The sequence below is a fragment of the Anopheles funestus genome, chromosome 3RL (genome assembly GCF_943734845.2).
Source record: "Anopheles funestus chromosome 3RL, idAnoFuneDA-416_04, whole genome shotgun sequence".
NCBI lineage: Eukaryota > Metazoa > Arthropoda > Insecta > Diptera > Culicidae > Anopheles > Anopheles funestus.
Genome location: NC_064599.1, coordinates 57,745,257 through 57,768,199, shown reverse-complemented (window position 1 = coordinate 57,768,199; position 22,943 = coordinate 57,745,257). Strand labels below are relative to the sequence as shown.

The following is a 22,943-nucleotide window of genomic DNA, read 5'->3' as shown; positions in this document are numbered from 1 at the left end:
CTGGGGGGTGGGCAGCAGCGTGGAAGGAAGTGTACGGTGGGCAGGACACATGCTAATGCTGCCGGGAAGTAGCTGACCTTGAACGAATCGTGTGTGTCGCTTGAATGGATGCCGTTGCGTGTTCGGTGGGGCGCTTTGTGTGTAAGGTGACGCGATCGTGTTTATGGTACATTATGGCAACTGGTTGGTAGTGGTCGTCTAAGGCCGGAAAGGGAGTGGTCTGACCGGAATGGAACATCTGCTACAAAACGCATCGGAATGTGCACCAATCGGGGTTGGTGGGAGGTTAAGCGTATCATTAAAAATTTGTATTTACGCTGAATAACTGTTCACTGTGCTTATCGCGATATTCGATGATTGAACTCGGGCACACCTAATAGAATAGTACCAGCACGCCATTGAAACTGTCCTCCATTTTGCGTTGCGGAAAATTCTGGATTATTTTTTTAATCTGTTGCCTCGCTGGTAGAAGGGACTAGATTTATTAAACTGTCCCGTAAATAGTTTATTAAGACGCTATCAATACGGATCTTCCAACTATATTCAACTGTAAACGAAAAATATATTAATTTCTCTGTGTTTCGCCCGTTGAAGTCTTTCGATTTTTGTCAATGTGCATTCCATTAACAATAATTAATCGATTTATAGATGCCATTCTCAATTCAAACAAACCAAATTTAAAGAAATATTTGTTCCTTTCTTCTGTTGTTGCATCTTAAATAGTTTATGAAGACTCTATAAATACAGATCTTCTAACTGTATTAAAATGTAATAATAAAATATATTAGTTTCGTTGTGTTTCGCCCGTTGAAGTCTTTCGTTTTTTGTCAACCTTCACTCCATTAAGAATAATTAATCGATACGTAGATACCGTTGTCAATTTAACCAAAACAAATTTAAAGAAATATTTGTTTCTCTCTTCTGCTATAATATCCCTTTTCACTAAGCTGTCACGAACTTAATTTGTCTACTTTTGTTGCTTGTCGCTAGAATAAAATTCCGTTATTTAGTTTCAAAAACGAAACCAAATTTATGGTACATGTTTTGACAAACCGTTTTCGTGCCAAGCTTAGAATGTTAGACAAATTTACATATTTTATTGCTTCCCTACTGTACGGAAGGATTCCTAACCGTGCTAGCGCGTTCTGCAAAGAGTCTGTTGCAGAGTCAAAAAATGGTTTCACAACCGTAAAATGTGGTAAAATAGAATCGCTGTCATCTGCCGGGTGCCAGTCATGCTGTGTGTGTGTGTGTTTCCAGGCGCTTAGACAGCCGACATGGCCAGTTGCGTGAGTTATGCGGTGTCCTTCTACGAAAGCGGCTAGGTTATAGGGTGGCACGGTTTCCTGCGGCCATCCACTTTACCCGTTGACTGGAAGCTGACAGATTCTTATATTTCTACCATGTCTGTTCCAATTTCCAAACACCCAGGGCGGTGTGGGAGATGAAAGGATTCATCTGAAGGACGTTGCATTTGTGGCGAGTTGGCACGAGGAAGCGGAATGTTTTCCAAAGGCCACCACCAATTAACAATGGATGTTTTTTTTTCGACTAAATTTTTTCGGATGGAAATCTGACAAACCCAAAAGACGGACAATAAGTGGAGGACAAAATACGCGATAAAGAACGGTACCACCTATCGCGATCGGTAAGCGTACGAGTGTGCCCGAGCGTGCGCGTCCACGGTTGCGCCACGGTGTCAATTTATCACCATCGCGATTGCCGCACGAGGCGCGAAACCCAACAGCGCACACTGTCGCTCTGTCATCTCGGGGAACTTTTTTTTGGGGACGATGATCACGCACGAAACGATAAGTGTTTAGAAAGCGACATAAGTTTAATCCGTTCCGTTTTAATTGACGGCTTAAAGAAAGATAAAATATTTATAAGTATTTTGAAGGTATTTTGCCATCACTCTCTTGTCCATTAATCTGTCAGATTTTTAAATAAAATAAAAAAAAAAATTATAAAAATAAAAACGATTAAATTGAAATTTTGGATGGACTTTTAATCTTCAAATAACATATCAATTTACCTTGAAGATCAGACTCAATTTTCGCAGGAAGAATGGACTCCACTGTTCTCCCAGCCAACAACAAAAAAAACCCCACAAAATACCAAAAGGATCACAAGGGTTTGGAGTGTAAAATTGATTTCACCGAATGATAAGGCAGTTTTATGCAGGGTTCGAATAATTGCTAATTCGTTACCCGCTCGCCAGGTGGCGTTTTGCTACGTATCGTCCAGCTTAAGATCCTCCGTGGAGATCCGCAAAGGAAGGTGTCTTTTTTTTTGTGTGTATCAAAATGTTAATTTGGCACTTTTGGCCAAACAACCCTCGAAAAGGGATTTGGACTTGCGCGGTCCACTTGAACGTGGTGCGTGGGACGCGATGACGATCGCCTGTGCGGTCCTACCTCCTTGAAATGACCCTCTCCAGAAGAAAAGAAGAACAAAAAAAAAGCTCCGACAGCGAACGGAATTGAGCGGATTTTGCACCATGCTTCGGAAGGTGTAATTCGTTGGAAATTTCATTCGCCAAAAACGCAGAATTAAGCCCAACCACATCGATCATGTTGCGGTTGTAATGTAAGGTGCAAAAGCGGTACTGCGTCTTTAAAGCAAAGCGTGATAACAATACCGAATGGGAAGGGATTTAATTTGTCATGTTGAATTCTGCGCATTAAAGGCGAATAACTTCATTCCAATTACAAGCACCCGGCGATGGGAGCAATTGTGATGGATGGATGGACAGGAATCCGGACGGCTACCCAAATTCGGATTTCAGATAGAATTTATCTGCATTCCCGCACATTTAATTGGGTTTTTTTTTTGGTTGCGGATGGTCCGTTGAAGTGGATAATGTTTGTGCGATTTAAAATGAACGCCAAAAATGGATTAACGTCAAAGAATGGATTGGGCGCGTGGCCAAAATGATTGAGTGATGTTTGAACGCAAACTCAGGGGATGAAAAAAATATTTGTACGAAGTTTCTAATACAATTCAAACAGTCTCGGGAAATATCATTCTCTTCATGTCAGGCTTTGTAAAATAAATTAAAAGTTTTGTTAGTTTTTAACACATTTTTTCAAACCCAGAATTTACCTCGCGCGGAAAAAGTTTACATATTTTCAATTAAAAATACTATTTAAAATTGAATAACTTTAGCTTAAATCCTTATAATTGTGATGAAAGGACATGAAAGCATACTGTTAACATTCTACTCACCACTTTGGGTTGCTCAATTACTCGTTTGAAACCATTTAAACAAATGATTATTCGCCACAAAATGGTATATGATCATCACTACCACTTGACGAGTGCTTTTGCATTTACCCTCGATCAATTTGTGGATGATTATAGGAAGTAAAATCGTGTAATAACATAGCACCAAAAACCTATAAAGTTCGTCCCACACCGGAGCAAAAAAAAAGAGACCAACAAAACGCTTCCTAAATCCTAAAAACACAACAAGGTTTTAGATCACGAATCGGAAGTTATAATTTAAGCAAACCGCCCTCAACGTGGTGCGTGCCCAATGTCAAAATGCGGAACACAATTCATTGCGGTCGGCCGTCGGGGGGCGGTTTACGTGCGTAACACCGTGTGGTTGCGTCTAATAGACCATTGAAATGGTTGCCGTTTGTTGTCAATTGAAGCGCATTGTGATGGGTTTTGCTGTGTTGTGTGCTGTGTTAGGCACAACAATCAAAAGTAGCCCATTTGCTGGCCGCGTTGCCAATTTGGCATATATTTGTTACTGAAAAATCGTGACCGATTGCCGGATCGGTGGTGCGCCGGTTCGTTGGATTCTTTGTAATAGGCAGGCGTTACCGTGTGGGAGTAAATGGCGTTTGACGGTGGTTGGGCGGAATGTTAGTTAGGCCGGTGGGATGAAGTCGCGTGTAGGTTTCGCTTTCGGTGAACTTGTGTGTTGCCTTGGGACCGAGACGACTCTTCTCGGGCAGCTTCAGTGGAAGCGTCCGAGATGGGTCCCGATAGCGACCACAGGCCCCGTTACGTATCCCATTGGCACTTACGTAACGATCGCATCGATAAAGGCTGGCAAATCGTACGAAAAGGGGGGATTATTTGCGAGATTTTTTGTTTTTGCTTTGTTTTGCAAACTACTTTGTATCCCGTGGGTAGCTTCAGGGAAAGATAAATGTGTTTTCGTTCGGATTTTTTTCTTTCTGGTGTCATAGTGTTTCCATACACTAACGTTACCCACATGTCACTAATGGTTTGTTTAGTTTTATGAAGAAAATTTTATAATTTGTCTGTCATTGTTAGTTATTTTGATTTATATTTATTTATTTAAATACAGAATAATGACTCTTACAGAACGATATTGAAGTGTTGAAGGACAGCATGACAAAAAAAACTTGCTCTGGTTCCAAATCGTGGGATAATCTCTACGATAACTCAAGTCAAACCAAAATATCAAATAAAGAAAAAAGCATTTCAATATTGACAGTACTTCTGAAAAAACTAGAAAAAGGTAAAACAAATAAAAGAAAAAAAAAGTTCTGAAAAACGAAGTAAACAAACGAATAGAATATAAAAACTGCACATAGAAATAAAAAAAAACAAATCATTGGAATCTTCCATAACAATAAACAACAATGAATGCAATAAACAACAATCAATAACTAATATTATTGCTAAAGATTTTATTTACCTAGAACTGCAAGACGTTATTCAATCATTAAACAATGAAACTTAACAACTACAAAGCAAAGACCATTGATTTATACCATTGCAAGATTTGGTTATGAAATTAATTATTAATAAAATTACTTGATACATTTCTTTCTATATTAAGGAAAGTTTTTTTTATTGTTTAATTAAGGGGATTTCTTTAAAACCAAAAAATAACCCCTAAAAAAAGAAATATTTTTCGCGCAAATTTCACCCTTCGGCACGGTTAGTGTATTTGCGTAGAACGGTGCAAACGATGGTCAACAGCCGTTCGATGCGTGAAGTGTACAGTACAGCTTCGGCAACTTTTGCCATTTATTTTTGTGGGTGGATCGTGCACTCGGCTGTTTGGCGTGAAAGTGGACAAACAGGGCTATTTTGTGCGTGTGCTGTTTCGGAAGATGAACGAATCGATCCGTGCCGCTGATGGAAGGCAAGGCAAAATCAGCAATATTTGCATGCTCCCTTACCGGCTTACCGGGACGAAACAAAACCAAATGCTGAAGAAGAGAATAGAAAGAGAAGTCGTCGGGAGCTGTTTCGTTTTTAAACACACCAAAGAAGTCATGGTGAAATGGTGTTTAGAGTTTTGGTGCTACCATGAAAGGTGACTGTCAAAAACTAGTTGAGCCCACGGTTACGATTACGTTATGATAAGCGGTGACGGGGGAAAAACGAGCCGTGAAAATGTACCTAATTAGGCGTCAGAAGTTAATAATCAGATGGTTTTGCCTTCCCAATTTGTCTTGGTGTTACGGTGTTAACAAATTATCTAACTGGAGTGAAATGAAAACAATTATCAATTTGCTATGGAATGCAATCGATTGACTGACAGTAATGATTAGTAAATCTTTGTTTTAGTTTTTGATTTTCAACGTTTTTCTTATGAACCCAATTCGATATAACTATATACTCTGTGGACAATTTGTTTTAAAATGCAATTTAATTGGTGTTGTTTTAAACATACCAAATCTACAAATGTGGACGAAGATTATATCCTACTTTATCCTTATCTAAAGGTCAATCACAATCGCCAACCTTTGAGCTACTTATTTAACTTACAATGTTCCTTCTAGTATTTAAGCGTATGTAAATTTAAACAGTTTTATTATTACAATAGCCAAATATGTCATTTTTGTGTGTTCTTTTTAGACACTTGTACTTATTTACCAAACCTGACTAATTGAAAGACATCGTTTGTTTTTATTGCAGCATTGCATTAACGAGTACGAACGTGAACGTTTCGGCTGTGAAGCAAAACAGGGATCATCATTATCGAAAAAGTCCACCGTCGACCATCGGCAAAACAAACCACCATCGGGTAAGTGTTACACCGCAATCTTATCTGCTGGACACCATCAAAGAGCACCAGTTGACCTTCTTAAGCAGCATGCATTTAAGGACGGGTGGGATAATGGTCGTGGAAGGGAGGGGCGAGAGGGGTCACAGGGCTGCCGGGTGGGAAATAAAAGTGCACAACATAAGTCAACGTTATATGTTCCCATTTATCACAACACTGGTTAAGCTGATCAAGCAAACACGACTTCACTGGATGGAGACAATTCATTCGGCCGTTCGGAAGAAATGTTTTTGCAAATGGTAGTCAGCTTTGGTCGATCATTTCTTGGCCGGCGTATTAATTGGGAGTGTGCTGTAGCTTTTTGGGAAGGTGTAAATAAATCTTTCCGAATTTATTTACCAAACCGCTACCAATTTGACAACCCTCCCCGCCTTATTCCGGGATGACCTTCGTGGCTCATTATCACACACCCGCCAATTCGCATACATTCTGGGATGATTTCTTAGCAGATGGAAAAGCACACAACCGTTCAGAATTGGTTATTGCTTACCCGTTTGCTCAGATTTTGGTAAGTGCGAAGTTTATGTTTTCTCTCTTTTTTTTTCTCCTTCCGAACAAATCGACAAAATCAAGCAATGGGCTGACGGAATATGCATATTTTTGGAATGGTAACTTTCTTTCCAGCTCAGTACGGTTGTACTGTGCGGTGAATGATGTCATTGAGGTAAACATCACCGCAGTGCAATCGTGGTCACCGCAGGAAGGAAGTAGGATACGGAAGTTTGAAAAATGTGTTAACTGATTAGATGACCCAAATATGATAGGAGAGAGAGAGAGAGTGACAACAGTGATTGTATTACAAGTTAAACCTTTTATGAACTTTTTTTTTTAAATGATTATTTTTACAATCGATTTTGATTGAATTTTCAAATCCAAGTTTTTTGATGAAGTCATAAAATATTGGGTTAATCTTTTGACAACGCAATCCTGGTCACTGCACCAATAATCAACATTCTCTCAGCCGCAAGGAATATATTGCTTAGCGCTTGAATCGAAATAGTGACGCATTAGAAATCAATGAATAATTTAAATTTTATTGCTATCTATCATTCACAAAAACCGACCAAAAACCCAACCACTCGAAAACTGTGGTATCATCTGTTGAGCATATAAAATGAGCATTTTTGGATTTAAAGTACTTCGGTATGATCGTCACCAAAATCAATAAAAACAAAGGCCGTACCGTACCGGGCACTATTGACAATTTTCAAACCGCACAGAAACGTATGAAAAAGCAACAAAAACGGTAACGCGCCCGTCAGCGCTCAAGAGCCTGGTGCGTTCTGGTTGCGCATATGATTAAGCCGCTATTTGTGACGATGACATCAGCCTTTTGGGGCGGTTCGGCAGTTCGATCCGGTCGGTCGATCCGAACGGAGAAGGTGACAAAAACCGGCTGTCACCGATACACACGCACACACGCTGTGAGAAAGAGTCAAAAGTGACAAACATTGGGTGGATACACGGCCGGCATGGTTTGGGTGTCCTTTTCATTCCACCCTCTGTAGGGTGTGAAAAATGCCCCGGATGCATATCGCTATCGGTCGTCAGACGGATGTTTAGCATCGATTTAAGGCGTTTCTGCAATTGCCGCAGGACTCATTCTAGGGAAGTTCGTCGGTGCAAGTTCTCGACCGGCCGAAGGTAAAGCAACGGTGCTAGAAACAAGGTGTATTAATTGACCATTAGCGTCGCCATTTTAACGCCCCATCGATTATTGAACTACGAGCGGTTTTTCTAGGGCTTCGCCTGGGTGCGAAGCGGGAAACCTGGAGGGCAAATGTTTAACCATTGCAAATGTGCGGGACGATGTTACACCGTGCTGGCGCGAATATTGCCCTTTCTGCCTAATGAGCTCGTTTATTTGCGATCGGGTGAAACTCGTCCACGTACTTATTGTTGAGTTGTGTGTGTGTGTGTTTGCGTGTATTTTTGTTATTGGTAAAACTGCTAACGCCAAGGAAGGCGATCGTCCGTCTGCTAATACGTCCACGCAATTTTCCATCTGCCTGTGGTCTGGTTCGATTGAAGGTGTCTAAACATCGGAACACCGCTGCTTGGGGAGAAATGCAAACGCTTCACACAAGGGTGAAATGGTGGAGCGTACAAAAGAAATCAATTAGAGGTGGCGTGCACCTTCATCGATCGTTCGCCTTTACGTCGGCGTGTGTCGGCTTGCGCGCGAACGAAGGTGTCATCTAGAGTGTTGTTTGCTGTGTAGCATTCGAGATAGATATGTTTATTATGAATTGGAATTATTTAACAATCCCACACACATACACATACTTATGTCGGCCATTAGGATTATGGCTGTTAGGATATTAGGATGTGTAGGAGGGAAGGTATCTGTATATGCCGTTGTGGGCCATTTGAAAAATTTGCTGCCACACTTTGTAGACGATATTAAAGGGGAACCATTCAAATTAACGTCAAATAAAAAGGAGGAAAGAAATATTATACAGGAAAAGATTCTTTAATTAAAATAAATGCCTTTTTTCTTTTATCATCATCTTTACCTTCATGAGTAATACGAACCAATAACTAATATTTAATGAATCAAAAAACACCATTTTGTATTTTTAACGCAATAATTTTCGAGGTTTTATACTTGTAAATGATAGCAGTTAAAAGTTTTACGTTGATCAATACTAAACTGAACTATTTTAAAAAAAGGTTCGTCGCTTATTTTGTCGTTGAAGTCGTTTGTACGTAAAAGTAGTAAAACATGGGATTTCAGTTTTGATTGATTGCTTTATGAATATTTCATGCACGAAATAACTCATAATGCTCACAAACTAGTGATTGTTTCGTGAGAAAAATAAACAAAACACAAAACATCCAGGGTGCGGCGCTAACTTTCTTGTTTATGAAGTCCCGAATTACCTAAATCACTTGTGCGGAAAGGTGTAAACAGTATCTTGTCATAATATTCACCAACTGCATAAATTTATGCTTTTGCCGACTTCAAAACGTGCAAAAACTTTCACCTATTCGTTCGTGATAGTTTTTCATTAAAAAAAAATTTAATCTACTGCCCATTAGCCGGATGGTACTAGTGGTAGATAAACAATTATCAGCGTAGATTGCATTCGCTCGCCACATATCGATCGAGCAAACAGTTCTCCGAAACATGTTTGCTTCCCGCTCGTTTTGGTGTAAATTATGTTGCCACGGTATGTTGCTATGTACGGCGGGAATCTTCACCCGGTGGTGGCCTTACCATGGTGAAAGTGGAAACAAATATTTTTAAATCTCAAAACACAGCAACGTTCATTTGCAACAATTACTCGTATGTTCGTAACGAGTTGGTAAAATATGAGCTTTGGAAGGTTCATCCCTGTTCAGGGAATACATAGTAACTAACGCTGAAACTACTCGTTCTTCCAGTTCCGCAGCGAGATGTTCATATGGCGTCATGACTGGAACGAATCTGGCACCGGATCGGGAACGTACAACGTACGAATATCATAAACAGTGATGAAATCATCCCACCGCTAGCATCGTTTATAGCCCGCCGCTAGGAGGATGTTAATCGATGGACTCGCCTTGATTCACGTGATTTCAGAACGATCGTATCCCGATCGAACGGTAGTTTGCTTGTGGGAGGTACACCGTTTTTGCCATGAAAGGAAAAGTAGGTGAAATGATGGTAAAGTAGGTAACTTATTCAAGCTTGCACGTCCGATCTAAGGGACGCTTCTTTTTGTGCATGAAGAAGATGAAAGTTAGTAGCGACACGATGAATAAAGCGGTGTAGATTTCGATCGCTAGTGTTAAACGGAGCGAAGGTTTAGTGTCATACCTTTCCTGATGAAATCACATCCAACCAACACTCAATAAGGTCCGTTTTGGGCCGTGTCCGGTGTAAAGAAGATCAATTAATTAAGAATTACGACTGTCGGCGATCGCACACAACGCCTCCACCCAGTCTGGTGGGTCAATTTTTCCCCCTCTCTCTCTCTCTTACTTGAAGCAATTATTTCACCATTGAAAATCATGAATGCTTAACCTGCTCCACTTTTAAGACGGCGTTTGCAGTCATCAATTAGGGCTCTCTTATACTACTCCATCCGTCGGGTTTGGTAGATTTTGTTTTGAAGCGTACTGAAAAAGGTGACATTCGTGCTACTCGGTTCCCTCTCCCTCTCACCCGCAAGCGTAAAGAATGATCGATCTTTGGCTATGATTTGTGTGCGGTAGAAGATGACGGGTTGTCGGTTTCGTTGTGGCTCGCAAAACGAACTAAAAACCGCTTTCCTTTTACGGTTCGCACTACGATTGGTGAAAAAAAAAGAGTCACCGCGGTCACAACAGGCAGAATCTGAATCTGCTTACGCTCGCCGTGCTCCAGAAGGGCACCCATTGCAACTGGAGGAGGGTTTCAGTTTCACTGCGATCGTACCACCGGGTCAGGAATGTGGTCGATTATGTAAGCCATTCCTTTGTGATACTGTGACTACGTGGGACCCTTTTCCTGGCCCTTTGCTCATCGGCATTTGGCGTAAGAAAATGAGGGCGTACAAAATATGATGGCAAATAAGAGCAGAAGAAAAAAACTGGCTCACACAATTGATCGCGAACGTGTGCAAGGTGAAGATGAAGCACAATCACGGAGCGTCAAGGATGGTGACCCCAAAGGGTCGGGATTAAAATGGGGTTTGAGTTGTGAGTTGTGAAAAATTTTCACACCACCTCAGGTGAGGGATTTTTTCCTTTGCAAAATCGAACAAATAAACGGCACATGCTTTCAACCTGTCCGGCTGGGAGCTTTTGCATGAAGGATGAAACACTCTTTATGCCGTGCGCTTATCGATCGAGTCGTAAATATTTTATTGCTTTTCTGTCGCCAAAGCAATTTCGGTTACGCTGTAGTGTGTTTGCCAATCGAAAGCCGTGCCCGTGTAAAAATGTATGACCTACGTCCCTCACAAAACGTAAAAAACAACGTCCCCATTAAGGAAGTGTTAATCGTTCTTTTTAAGGGTTTGCCGTAATCGAAGAATACCAATGCACAGCGCAGTGTGCTCTCGTTACGTGTCTGTCTATCCTCTAAAGTCTAAAACACTTTACGGTTAGTTAAACATGTTAATCACACTACCGGCGAAGCTTCGTTGTAGCTTCGTACCTTATCGGACCAAACACCAAACTTCCGTCCTCGATGCTCGAAATTCGTGACAAATCCTCACCCAATCCCCGTTCTCACAGCGGGGTGCTAAATGTTTCACCTCAGTAAGGCACTTTTCTACTCCCCCAAATGAGGTCACTAAATTGGCAGTTGAATGGGGGGAGGGCTTTTATTTTGCATTACCTACCGGCGACAAGCGATATGGCGACAATGTTTGGCAGGCGCACGATTTCTACGAGGAATATTTGTGACAAACTTATAAACACGACACATTCCTTTGGGATTGTGATTTAAATGAGGAGTTTTATTTTGTTTTCAAAAACGGAATGAAAAAAAACACACACAAGCCCTGGAGTTCAATGGTACGAGTCTGTTAAAAGGTGCTAATAAAAAGGTATTTTTGCATAATTCATGAGCAGCTGCCAAACGGGATAGCTGACAGACAGTGTCACCGAACGGTTGCAACATAATTGAGTCCGCAACATACCATGGGCCGGTAAGGTTGCGGCATACAAATGATGGTTGATGAGATGGGTTATTTGGTCGCAAACTTTTGTAGGTGAAGATGAGAATATCGGTGTGCTGAAGTTATTTAAATTAGAAACAATTTTGCTGACCAGAGAAGAACGTTTTGTGTGCGCTTTGGTGTATCATAAATCTTCCCATTTTATTTGCTGATATTGTTTACCATTTTATTTAAAAATATGTCAAGTCCTGTTAAGCTTCGCTTTGTGTGGAAAAGATTAAATAGTGATGTAAAAGCTTATAAAAATTATGTTTCGCTTCTTCGACCCAGTCGATCGTAATAGCAAACCGGCGCCTAATGTCATCGAACTGGTTCATCTTGAAACGGTCGAGATTGACAAATGTGTAAGCTTAGATAAAAGCGCTTCTGCACACACAAAAACCAGTTCATCCGATTGTTGTATCGTTTTTTCGACTTAACATTTTAACCTCCCACCCCATCAAAAACAGCGACAACAAAAACACCCCAAAACTCCAGACTTAAGTCTATTTTTCCTAGAGGGTATTAAGAAAATAAACGTTTAGGCCGGTGCTATGTCCGCCCGTTGAACGTCCCCCCCAAACAACCAAAAAAACCACCCCGAAGTAATACGCCACTTTATGTTCGGTTTCGTGTCAAGAAAAAAAAAACAGGTTGTCGGACCAATTTCAAAAGAAAACAAGAAATGCAAAGGAAGAGAGAAAAAAAGAACAACAAACAAAACATCGCCCAAAGCGTATTGCGAGGGTTGCAAAATATCGGTCTCGGACTTCGGATCTGTTATCGAAAATAGGCGTCCTTGAGGGACGCACGGTCAGCAATCTTTCTGTGCCGATCGTACTACAATGTGCCGATTCGACAATTGAGTTGAAATTTTACTCGAACCCGGTCGGGGTTTTTGTGGTGCCGAGTGCCAAGTGAGCAATATTACGGCCAGGCACGCAACGAACGGCGATTTGCGCGACATTTGCTGTCCGTTGGAGTTGGGTTCAGGTTTTTTTTTTTTGGGGCGTAAATGTTGCAGCGGAAGGAGAACTGGATTCTTGATTGGGGGAGCTGCTCTTTTCTCTTCTTGCGAGAGGTGAATATGCGAAAACTTCCAATCGAAACAGTGAACACCTGGGCAGTCAATAAATGTTATCGTTTCATGTTGATCCGCTTAGACTGTTTTGCTGATGTTTGGGGGAGGGGGGGTTAATATGTTGGAATTTGATGATCGTAATATGAGGTTTGGCATTTGGATCTTTATGGTAGAATATTAGACGAAGGATTGGACGTGGAAAGATCCGTTTAGAGGGGGACTCGTTTTGACATCCATTATACACCTGTGATGTTTGTTTTTATAATATCAAATTACCAGGAAGCTTTAGTCTGAAGTATATTTATTTAGAACTTGTTCGCGTTATGCATTGGAATCGCGATTGTCTGGAAGTATGCAAAATATTAGCAATGTCAGACATTTTTTGCATTCTGCAAGGCCATTCATACAAAGCAGTAGCTGTAGATGTCGTGTGACATTAAGAAGAATTTTAAAAATATCTCCAAAACAGAAATTGCATACTTCCAGGTGATTGGATCTAAGGAAAATTAAGTATAAAATGTGGTAAATAAGTCACGTTTCAAAAACTTTTTGTTCACGATAACTATACTCAATTACTATAATTTTACTACATCCTAAGTCAGTTGCTCACCAGTTTTTCCTGACATCTAATCATCCATCTACAAAAAAAAATAATTTCGAGATGTTCTTCAATGTCACTTAGATTATGTGTTTTTGACGTGATGTGTCTATAGAGGACCTCGTTGGTCTTTAGAGTCTTTCGTGGGTCCTTAGAGGACTTACTTTTCAGAAGATGGGAAGTCTTTTTTGGGAAGCTTTTTGTACGACACCTTATTAACCTGAGGTTCTCTAATATATGCACCGATCATCGGAATGCTTCGAAGTGTAGAAGAATAAAGATTATTATTATCAATATTGGAACCATTTGAGTTACTGAGCTCATCTAGAATCCTTGTCGGTTACTGTTATTTACTCGGTCGGTTATCTGGTTTGTTTACTTGTTTGTTTACTTGATAATACCTTTCATCTATCTGTCGGCATAAGTGAGATCTCCTCTTATGTTCTTTATAACACCAGTGCGATATCTCGTAGCATATTTTTCATTTCTGATTCATTAGCTAATGTTTGTTATTTGCATATTTGTATAACATAACTTAACTTAATGTTTTAATGCATAAAATTAATGCCTCTCTGAATACCAGTAATGCTGTAAGGCTTTCCCTATAATGAAGATCGCAACAGCGCTTGTATCGTCAAATCCGATTAACTTTTATGCTTTGATTGAAATTTTTCATCACACGATGCGACAAATCTTAAAACCGGACACAAACCTTATCGTGCAACGCACACTATCGCCAAAAATATATCGTAAATTGGCCCATGAAAAGGAATTCCTCCACACGACCGCATAAACAGCCGCCCGCCAGCCATTTGTTAAACGCTTGTTAAGCCCGGCAGAAGCGCTTGTGACAAGAAATAATGAACGAAGCAGAGAAATGCTTTCATCGCCATTTCGCCAAGCGCCTACAAATTAGGAAATTCACTTTATCATTTGCTAATGCGATCGTACGGACCGCTGGTCCCTGGTCGAGTGACGTTGCGAAGGAAAAAAATCCACAACAGATTATCACGGAAGGCTTTTAAAAAAACTGTTCTGAAATAATAAAAACAGAAACTGCCTCCGAATATTTACGAATACAAATCTTTCCAAGCTGTTTGTTGAAGGACTTTTTTTTGCTGGCAATTCGACCAAAAAACATTATGCCTTCTCTTTCGACCGTAAAACTGCCGCTTGTGAAGGTGGAGTTCCGTCGGTAATAGCATTCCACTTCTATGTTAACCTTTTGTTTGCTCATTTTCTGTCTCGCTCTTCCACGCACAATTTTCAACACGCAAAAGGAGAGAAAAAAGCAACCCAAAAAAAAAACGGATCATCAATTTTGTTTGATTTCGCCTAATAACGTCAAATCGCTCACCGTACGCGGACAGCGCCCCCCTCCATTTAATTGGCGACGCCCAACGAAATCGATCCTAATCAGCACACAATTAGCATATTTTCGCGATTTGTTTCATTTGATTGCTTACGGAGCCCAATTTTCAAAGCCCGGCGTTGGTTTGTTTCTTGATCGCCGTTCGAGCCGAACTCCTAAAATCCTGCCCGTTAACAAGCAATCCTGAACCGCACTCGGATTGTAGATTGATTTGCTCGTGATTTTTTTTTTGGTTGGCTGGTGCTGTGAAATCCTGTTTCAACAGTCACTTTATTTCGGAAAGCTTCTCCGACTGTTTGCATCGACGATGCTCACAAGCTTATTCTGGTGCGAAATCAACTCGAACTTTCAGCGAACCGCACCAATCGAATTCGAGCCTCAGTGCGCTGGACTTCTTCGACCGGTTGTGTGAGTGTGTGTGTGTTTTAGTTTTGGGAAGGGAAAGGCTTTGTGTGGATCGTGGTTGCAGTTGCAACACGGAGCACGCCGAACTCCAGAGAAACCGGAATAATTAACGTTTCAAAAACCGGTGTGAAGAAAACAAGGGACCCACCTAGAGCCTTCGAAGGTCGTTTGCGATCGATGGACGATCGAATTGGGATAGAGTTCAGCCTCAGTTTAGCTGGGTAAGTGAGCGTTCGGAGGTGAGCAGCAACGTGACGAAACGATCATGTCATACATAGGGATATGAGAGGAAAGAAATAAGAAAAAAACACGGAAGCCTATCAACGTCCAGTTCCCGGGAGTTGTTTATTGTCGAAATTGACTATAAATCTGCATTTAATGACTTATTAAGATGCAATTGCAGACAACAGAGATCTTGGGGATCTTCATGACATACCGTCCCTGACATTGGAACACGCACCGATGACAGATGTTCGGGTCGTCCAAATGTGATCGTGATCGCACTTGAGAGCCTTCCCATATATGGTCACGGTAGGAAGTGAGCGAATCGTGTCTGGAGGTCAAAATTAGGCTAGTGTGAAGAGCGGGCGGTTTAAAGACCGCTTGCCATTGACATTGGTTCAAGATGGCGCCTCCGGAACCGACTCTCCCCACCATTTTGGAAGCGTATAATCATTAACTCCCGTTTTGGACGAGGAAGCGGGTGAGCGTTTGTTCCGATAGGTCAACACCACGGTAACGATCGTGAAGATACCGTTCGTTGATCTCTCCATCTGATGGCGATGGCCAACGCAAGCCCTTCAACGAATGCATTTTTTTTGCAAATAGTCTACATATTTTGCGTTGGCCACCGTACATCGCTATGTTAATCGTCACCTTCAAGGCTGAGGCTCCATCCCATAGGGGCGAATGCGGTACCGGCATCGAGTGAGGATGGAATAATTTATTTATTGACGCCCCATGCACCATTTTGTGTATGGAAAAAAGGAACGCCCCGGCAGGCGAGGAAAGACACGAGGTCTAGATTTCGATTTGTTCCGGGGACGCTTGGACGTACCGGCGGCCTACGCACTAAATGGCTGCCATTGCCGCCTCAACTGGCCGCACACCGCCGTCCAGGTGTGTAGCGAGTTGAAAGCCCACACTTGCTCCGGATACGTGTTTGCATTCTTCAGTTCACCTCCCTGTATGGAACATTCTTACGCATGCTGTCCACAGCTAGCTTACCCGATGACTTCATACTTCCGTACTCGGGGTGGTTGAGCTAGCTGAATTGTTTTTTTCTAGTCCCCGCTTGCTCCTCCTTACTCTCTCTCTCTTTTTCTGACCCTGCTTGTCTAGAGGACAGAGGAAAAAAGACCCAAACCCCGGCGCCTCTACTGGCCTAGTTCTGGTAAAACCATTGGCTTCCCAACACCCAAACATCTAACGGACCATCCATTACGATGATGGTATAAGCTTTTTTTTTAAAAAGTGTCCCAATGGTTTCACTACTAACTCTAACCGTCCCAGGGTGGTAATTTTTACAGTAAGCACTTTATATAGCCGCCAACGTCATTTTGGTAGCGAGTAGGTGGATGTAAACGAAGAAGAGGAAAACCCTAACATGGGCGCATAATGACGCGATCGCGGGATAGAAGAATGGTGGCGCGTGCGTATGCAAAAATGGCAATAAATTCATGATTACTTCCGCCCCAAGAAACTAGTCTAGCTGAATTGTCAAGTTTCTGGATTGCTTCGCCACTTGGGATAAGAGTCATGGTGTCGAAATTGATCATGAAATAGACTAATGGAAGTTATAAACGCACCTTGTAGATATTGAACATTAGACATTGAATGGTTTATTGAGTTGCTCATTAGCTACTCTTGTTGATTTGGTAATTACTCGCTGACTTGAATAAGAGCAAAACATTCCAGAGAAGTACACGAAATTATCCATAGTGCAAGAGGTCTTCAATATTCGTTTTGAGATTGAAAGTATCTTTAATGAGGGTAATTTATTGTTGTCTAATTGGATCAATGAAATAACATGAGAAAGCCTCAAGGAGCTTTAGTGGTCAGGGCAATACAGCATTATGAGATCAAATGTTGCAATTTCTCAACAGTAAGAACTGAAAGATGACGTACAGGACTTGTCAAATTTAGCAACAAAAATGTCCACCTCACCTCAATGTTGTCGTCAAATAATTGCAAAACATTCAACGTGCGACATCCGGCCGGTCCCAATCACACACAATAGTCTGGCCCGATACCATCATCGTCCCCCCACCCGGGGCACAAAACAACCCTTTTTTCGCGATGTTTACTACAGCGGAGATGACGGCCAGTACTGCACTCACCGCACCGCACGGTACCGTCCACCGTACGTGAAGACCCTGAGCTCGAACCAAAGTTGAGCTCATTGAGCAAATCCTTAAAAGGCGCATCGAAGGCAACCTCCTTTTTGTATTCGAACACGCATGGCTTTTTCTCGCGATCGCCTTCGGGTCGCTTGTTAGTCTTGGGGTGATTTCTAGTGTCGCTAAAGGGGAGAATACCTCGAAGCGAGCACAGCAACTTGTAAATAACTCGAGAACTCATTCCATAAGGGCAACGATACGTCAATTTTGCTTCTTGGACAGGAGATGATTCTTCCCGATCCGGCAGAATGACCGTAGGTCATGAAGCTACCGATTCGTGACCTTCGTTAGGGAAGATGCTTACCAAGTACTGCCTCCTCTAGCTGCCGGTAACAAAACAGGGAACTACTCAAATCAAGGTCACGTGATGAATGTGCACAGTACACTCCGGAAATGCGTTTCTTCCTTGCTCGGTACCGATACTTATCTTTATTCTGTTTAATTCCTTTTGATTACAGACGTGGTACATCTCGTACAATTGTGGCGAAGTCTTCTACTGGTGAGCATTGTGCCCAGTACTTCCTCAAGTTAGTAGCGGTAAGTATAGCGCCACACACTTCTGGCGGGAAAGTGGATTGATAGTGAACGTAACGAAACGAACCTTAAAACAAAAAGTCAATAAAAGACATGGTATACAGATAATCAGCCCCATTGCGTAGAGTGAGTGAACTGATGGATCAATATTGGAGCCATAATCTGTTTCGTTGCAATTGTGCCCGGGTCTGATAAAAAGCTATTAAACATTAACGATATGTATTTATGGAGAACTAGAATGTTAAGTGTAGTGTAGCAAGTAGATCATGCAGAGACCCCGTTGATTAGTTGGTTTAACTGATATTTTGATGTGATATCTACACAATGTTAGTAAATTAAAGCTTACTGATATAAAAGAGCTCAGTAGTATAGAAATATATTTTATGGTTTTATGGTATAGAAATATATTTTATGGTAAAGTTTTTGTAGTAGTAGATGCAGTAAATACTGAGCCTTTCCTTTTTTATAGCAAACATAATTTATTATTTTACGTAACTTAATGCTTCAAATTATGGATTTTCCCAGAAATTAATCTCGCGTTTCAAACATTCTTGTTAAATAATTTGTTTCAATTGCCTTACATGATGATTATGTTGAAGTTTAATAAAATCAAATCCATAAATTCATGTGAATAGAAACAAAACTAAAATGAACGATCATCCCATAAAAACTGATCATACTGATGCACACTAAGCACGATCGTTACGTGTCCTTAACCTCAATAATAACTAACGGAACCAGTGAGGTTCCGTTTATAGCACACTCAATCATTTGTCAAGTTTTGCATGGTTTGTGTTATTTTCAGTTTCTGTCATAAAAATAATTAAATATAATGCATGCCAGCTTAAGGATCTTGTGCTCGATTCATCCTACATTTTCTCACGGCTGCAACACCACACCACATCCATTGTAATTGCCATCCAATTTCACATCATCTGTTCTTTCCATCTTTCCAATAGCAAAAGTTGTTTTCCTAAGCTCGAAATTCATTTCGGTAGAATTTCGGTTTCGGTAAGCAGTAGTACGGATATTCTTTGTAGACAGTACTGGGCCCCGTAGTCGTAAACCGTCGTGCTAGAAGCATAACGCTAGCCACCATGATCGTCGGTTGCAGCACACCCTGTCCAATGCGGTAGTCAGTGCGGTAGTACGGGAGGATGGCGGAGGTCGAGACGTCTGCCGTAGCCGGCACTTCGCCGGGACCACGTGTCTCGTTCAATAGGGATGTGCACGTGAAACGTATCGGTTAGTGTACAATTGTCTTTTCTACTAGTGTCCCCCTCCCAACCTGCGTTTTTGTTTGCCTTTTGTGACAATCTTGTTTTGTTTCGGTTGGTTGTTGTTTTTTTTCACACATACTTATACACACCCTTTCCATTCTTGCACTAAAATTGAGCTTCCATCGCTTCAACCCCGGTTTGTCGCTATTTGGGTTTCGTTGAGTTTGTTTGTTTTTAATGTCATGTTTATTAACAACGGCCCATAAAGCGCCCTGCCCTCACCCCATGCACCTTTTACTGCATCGGCAAATGATTCAAGAAAAATCATCTTCCTTCTCCCCCCCTGTTGAGGATGACACTTCTTCGTTCTTGAAACAGCACCACACTAATTGCACTGTAGCGCAATGCACTTACGTTTGCTGCACCCGATTCGCATCTAACTCTCAGCGGTCGTCGTGTAATCGTCGTCAGTAACCAACACGATAACACGCTTATTAACTTCAACATCAACAAACGGCCCTGGTAAAATGGATACCACACCCGACTGGGCGTCGGTTGGCTGGCTGACGTCTAGAATTGGAGCGACCCCGGCCGTCACGTCATTGCCCACGGTTGGGTGGATGAGCCGTGTTTCCTCGTTAGATACTGGAGGGTGAAAACAGACAAATGGCGATAAACTTTCGTAGGATTCACCTAGAAACGGAGCATGGTGGATCGGTCCATTTCCCCGTGTGGACATACACCTACGTTTGGGACTTTTCATCTCTGGTAGCAAACAAACCAGTAACCAACCAGAAGGCGTTGGTTTGTTGCCAATTCTAAGCTGGCGAAGTTTTTGTTTCATTAGTATTGATTGGAAATAAAATGGATTGGATCTTGAGATCCAATAATTGTTTAGAGATTTTTTGACTCTCGTTGTAGAAGTATTTGGGTATAGAAAAGTTTTTTTAAAGCATAATTTTCAATACAAAAATTATTGAAGTTTATTGCTAAATGCATCATTAAAAGATTTTTTGAAAAATTAATAGAGGAAAATTTTAATTTCAAAATTATATTTTATGACAAAGATTCTAATGTTCTGTTTCTAATTCAAACGTTAACAAGTTGTCAAGTAATCCTTCATATTTCTGCTTCAATAATAAGGCTAATCTGCTTTAATCCATTTTAAAGTGCATTTAAATGTCATTCAGTCATAAATGAGAGCTAAAATGGAACGTACTTAAAATGATTTCCAATGTCATAAGAAATTGAAAGGCAACGTAGGCACAATAATTAACAAATAAAGTCACCTAATGGCCTATATATTCAAGGGCCCCTCACAAAGAAGCTCCTTAAACAAAGGAGGGGACAAAAAAAAACAGGAACTTGCGTACAAACACCGTTTATTATATGCACCTTGTAGCAGTTGATTTTAATCACGAGAGTAGCGCAGGTGCTCCCACAACGCATTGTTTTGAGCAGTGTGCATAAATTATTCCGCACACTGAGCATGATGGCGAATATCGGAAGCAACCGTGGGCGTCAGCGCTTTCCGAAAGTGGCCTGCAGCGGATGATCTCCCACACGGTGCTGCTGCTTTCCATGTTGCGAAGAGTGCTTTGTACGATGGTTGAGTGTTTTTATTTGCTTATTTTTATCATACTAAGGGTTTGTCGTCACATTCGCCATACCTGGGGATGATTTAATTATCGCAAGGTACGAAGCAGTTCCTGTGCAGAATTCCCCATTTCTCGCTGAGACAGTCGATCGGTTTGTATGCGCCAAAAACGCTTCAGACGCTTTGAGCGAGAGCTCTTGTGGAAGCAGCTCAACAAACAGCTTCATTCACGTCACCAAAAAGGAAGCTGACGTGGTGGACAAGTTTGTTCCAAAACCTACATACCGCTTGAAGCGTCCATCTTGAACTAGACGAACAACGGACATGTTTGTTTTGGGACAAGTTTCGCGTTGGCAGCCAGATCACCATGTAACTGTGTTCGTTCGCCCTATCCGAGGAACCTCAGTTAGTTTTGTTAGCCTGCCCGTATCACTTTTTACCCTTCCCGCCCGGAAGCATTCCAAAGCCACCCTTAAGGCACAGAATCGACCCCGTGATACTTATTCATCTAAAATATTGTAATAAGCAATTTGCGTTTGGTGGCGTCCGTTCGCATCCTACGCGCCCCAGCACTTGCCAGCGACTATTATCGAGGTTCCTCTTTTCTGCTGCCTGTTTGTCACACGGATACGTACCGTGTACACTGTGAAATGGCCGTTTCAAACGTCCGAAACTGCCACAAGACTCTCGCCACCGTTCCACAACGCTCGCTCCTGCTCGAGTGCCAAACAGTGGACGATCGATCGCGAGTCGGTCGATGCGTCCGGTGCTAGGGATGTTACTGCAACAAAGTTGCAATCAGTGCCGCACCGATTCCATTTATACCTGTCAGCTGCAAATTACACGCTACGCACGGCCACACCAACCGTTTTGCGTATCTGCTAGATGTAAAGTGCGCCGCGCGCAGGGAACATCTTCTAGGCATCCCGGAATGGGATAAAGCCGGCTAACCTTGGCCATAGGTCGTTTATTTTTACTATTTCACCCTTTTGTCGGACGATGTCTTTTATCTGTACAATCGCATGCGGCTGCATTGAAATGGACGATGAATTACAACGAACGGTAGGAGAAAACCATCCTCATGCTACCAGATTCTATATGTACTGTTCTTTACTTCTTTAGTTATTAAATAGTTTGCTGTTATTTTGTTGATTTTTCTTGATTATTTATTGATTTTCTTGATTAGTGTTCAATTTTAATTTTTGTAATTTCTTTTCAACAAGATTATTTGTTTATTTAAGCTGTAAGATGAATATTTTGTTACATTTTTTATTTAGTAGTATTAGTAAAGTTAGTAGTTTTTTATAAAGAAAACCTAGTTAGATCTCTGTTTATTTATAAGTTATTAAATTTAAAAAAAAATACCTTCGACGACGATGACAACAAGTCAATCCTTTGCGCAAAGTGCACTGAGTTAAGCCTTGTCACCAGGTCTGAAAGAGTAAAAGAAAGAAAAAAGAAAAGAGATTTAATTTATTTTATTGAACAATTAACGTCCAACGTATTGCATACATTTAGGAGTTTTTCGTTTATACTTAACTCGATAGAATACTAAAAAATAAATTAGTGTTGGATCATTTTATCATCCATTTTTTAAATATTTGGTCAAGCTTTTGATTTTTTTTATTGAGACGAGTGTGCTTTCGTCTCTATATGTATTTTTGAATTAATTATTAAATAGGTATCCTTAGCGACACCAGTAGCGCTAAAGAAGACAGCTGTTCAAATTCGTTTCGGATGATTATTCAAAGAGTAACACATTTAAATCCAATTTCTAGTTGACGCTTTGGTAGTCTAAATACGTAATAAAAACAATCACTTTACTCACTACTCCGGTATACCTACGCCGACCTCTTTTGCGAGTGGTGGTAAATGTGTGTATGACAAAAATAGTTCCACTTTTCGAAATTGTCGACGGGTTAGAGGATAGAAAATATATAACCGTCCGATCATGCGATCAGTAGTCGGTTCACAGCACGCCACAAAAGTGCGCCACACGAAGAAGACGTCCAACTAAGAGCAATTGTTTACTTTTCCATGTTATTT

The 22,943-nt window shown here is 41.2% G+C and overlaps 1 protein-coding gene across 2 annotated transcripts in view; it reads left to right on the top strand.

Moving 5' to 3' along the window:
- The window catches only part of LOC125768967 (uncharacterized), a 33,536-nt gene that overhangs the window by 4,241 nt on the left and 6,352 nt on the right, over positions 1–22,943 (top strand). For both annotated transcript variants that reach the window (XM_049437308.1, XM_049437307.1), the window contains exons 2-4: positions 5,914–6,022; positions 18,005–18,083; positions 19,040–19,325. In XM_049437308.1, coding sequence (XP_049293265.1) covers positions 19,238–19,325 — 88 coding nt within the window. In that variant the 5' untranslated portion in view covers positions 5,914–6,022; positions 18,005–18,083; positions 19,040–19,237. The remainder of the gene's footprint in view (positions 1–5,913; positions 6,023–18,004; positions 18,084–19,039; positions 19,326–22,943) is intronic.